Source organism: Perca flavescens, chromosome 16 (genome assembly GCF_004354835.1).
Source record: "Perca flavescens isolate YP-PL-M2 chromosome 16, PFLA_1.0, whole genome shotgun sequence".
Classification (NCBI taxonomy): Eukaryota; Metazoa; Chordata; class Actinopteri; order Perciformes; family Percidae; genus Perca; species Perca flavescens.
The window spans coordinates 29,020,029-29,022,701 of record NC_041346.1 but is presented as its reverse complement, the minus strand read 5'-3'; the positions used below and the strand labels follow the sequence as shown (position 1 = coordinate 29,022,701).

The 2,673-nt window shown below is 41.1% G+C and overlaps 1 protein-coding gene across 1 annotated transcript in view; it reads left to right on the top strand.

The window, feature by feature from the left end:
- grk5 (G protein-coupled receptor kinase 5) overlaps nt 1-300 on the top strand; it is a 25,131-nt gene extending 24,831 nt beyond the window's left edge. The window contains exon 16 of the mRNA XM_028600880.1: nt 211-300. Within this exon, the coding sequence (XP_028456681.1) occupies nt 211-300 (90 nt within the window). The remainder of the gene's footprint in view (nt 1-210) is intronic.
- The last annotated feature ends 2,373 nt before the right edge of the window (nt 301-2,673 follow it).

Sequence of the window (2,673 nt, the reverse complement as noted above, 5' to 3'; positions counted from 1 at the left end):
ACCCTGATGAGATTTACTCCTTAGGGAATTGTAATTGGGTTTTGGATGACGAGGCATTTTTGATACTCGATACTTTAGAAGCAATTTGGTCGGCGCCTAAAAAGAAATGAATTCGGCACCCAGCCCTTCTCCTATCCACCACTGGCTTACCGTTTCTAAAAGTGTGTGTGTGTTGTCATGTGACGGCTGAATATTTCTTTCCTCCAACAGCACACTTCAGATGGGTTGGACGAAAGCAAACAGAACTTGATTTCCCCTGAAAGCTACACAAAGTCCGGCCTGGTCAGCACCACCCACTGAGGACGGGGGAATCACTTTTTTATCAAACCAAAGTTTTTGCAAGTTCCTGCAATTTCATCACATAAAATTGCATAAATATCCTGCATATTCCATCAGCTTTTTTTAAGAAAATGTGCCGCATAATCAAGGATTTTTGCCGGCAACAATCACAAAAAAAAATCCGCATTTTTCTGGAAGGACTGACTATATAAGCACTTGCTTTTTTATTTCTTTTTAGATGAAAAAAGAAAAAACACAACCATGTATAACAGGCAGCGACATATGCATTTTTAAAATCTGATTACGTCTGTGACGTTTTGTTAAGTACTTGAATTTAGTAGCACGTCACACAGTGTGACGCTACTTCACGGCATTAAAACTAATTTCACCAGTTGCACTGTTTTAGCTGAAATGGCTAACTAAATCGGTTTTCTTTTTTCTTCTTTTTAAATCTAGCCAGAGTGTTATTCAGATTAAATGAACAGATAGGAAAGGCAGATATTTCTGCTACGAAATATTAAGTTTGGTTTATTTGACTTTTTGCTTTTCCTTCTTTATAAAAATTCACCTTATTCACCTTTTTTGGGGCCCCTAAAACATCACAAATAAAAAAGATAAAACCCTTTTACAATTCATGTTCACACAGATTAGGGGTGGGCGATTGGTTTGTATTTTCATATCGTCCATTAGCAGTTACTGGCGATCACCAGTAGGGGGTCACAGCACGCCAGTAAAAAGGCCGGCATGGATGACTTCTGTGTCGAAAAAACGGTACATCTTAGGTGCATGTCATAACCGCTGGAAGTGCCGTCCCTCCTCGGTGAAGGCCGTCTCTAAAAGGTCTTATTTTGGCCCCGAGGAGCGAGCATCGAGGAGGGATCATCGAGGAGCCATGAGCGAGGGTACACGAGAGCAGCCTTCCTGGAAGCCGTGCAGCTGAAGGAGTCGCTAACTCCGCCCAAACAGCTGACGTATTCATGTGATGCTACAGGAGGAAAGGACGTCTCATCTCTCTCTCTTTCCTTTCATGATTTCTTTGCGTCTCTCCCGTTGAGAGGGAATAAGATGCGAGGAAGGGAGGCAAGTGGAGGAGTCGAGGAGGCAATTTTAGGGTTGGGCATGGTTTGGATTTGAACAATTCTGATTCTTCCTTTCGATTCCGGTTCTTCTCGATTCTGATTCGTTGAGGGGTGGAGTTAAAATGGTTCCAGTGTTTCCCACACGTAGACTAATGCGTGGCGGTGCGCCGGCCGCCGCACATTGGCTTTTGATATTAAATATATTTTTTTTTTTAAACGCTATTTAAAACACGTTCTTCTGCACTTCCTTTCCCTGCTCTCCTCCGGCTCTCTGTCACTTGCGAGACACTCACACTCTCACACTCTCACTCACACACACACACACACACACACACACACACACACACACACTTTGGTGTTTTTAGCCCCCAATGTCGTCTTCCAGGCAGCTCGGCAATGGTTATAGTAGAGCTGGGCGATTTGTTTCCCTAAAATAATCTACGATTTTTTTATAAAAAACTCGATTTACGATTCGATTCCCCCCTTCCATTTAAACGAGCTGCGAACTGTAAATATATTTTAAAAATATATATTTATCGTATTTAATTAAAGTGCATCAACATAAACAAAATTGCAAAGGCAAACCCTTTCTCTAAGTGAAAGGTCACTGTGCAGTGTGCAACAAAGATTGTTAAACATCCAAATTATTTATACTGTATTTGGATTAAAAAAAATCTATTTTTTTGAAAATATGAATCGATTTGACCTACCAACTCGATTTTTAAATCAAATCGATTTTTTTTCCCGGCCCTAGGTTATAGTCGTTTATATACTGTCTATGGTTATCGTTAGGGTTAAGGCGAGGGTTAGCTGCCTGTAAGGAGACGTTGGGGGCTTAAAACACCATCGAGCCCACCGTGCACACAGCGTCTGTCTCCATCAAGGAGAGAAGACGGCTGGTCAAATTCACAAGTTCACAAGAGGTTGGTATCTATCTCGTGAACACCTTTACACAATCACACGTTCACAATCACCGAGCCGACTCTTACCAACCAAGGCATTGCGCCCGCTTTAGAAAGTTAACTAGTCGAAAGTTTGCGGTAAAATGCAGTTGGTTTGTCGAGGTCAAAACACCACATGTAGCAGCTGTGAATCAAATAAACGTATTCTAAATAATGTTATGTCATTTTTTTATTCTTACACTGAATGTTTGCTGCTTCAATCCAGATGAGTATTGAAAAATATTTTCCGCAAACTGGAAATAAAACTTTTGAAACGATTCCAAGTAGGAATCGGTTCTCGATGTCCAATCCTAGACAATTTAAGGGTCATGAGATGCACCTCTTGTATTTGGCATCTTGGTAAACACACAGTA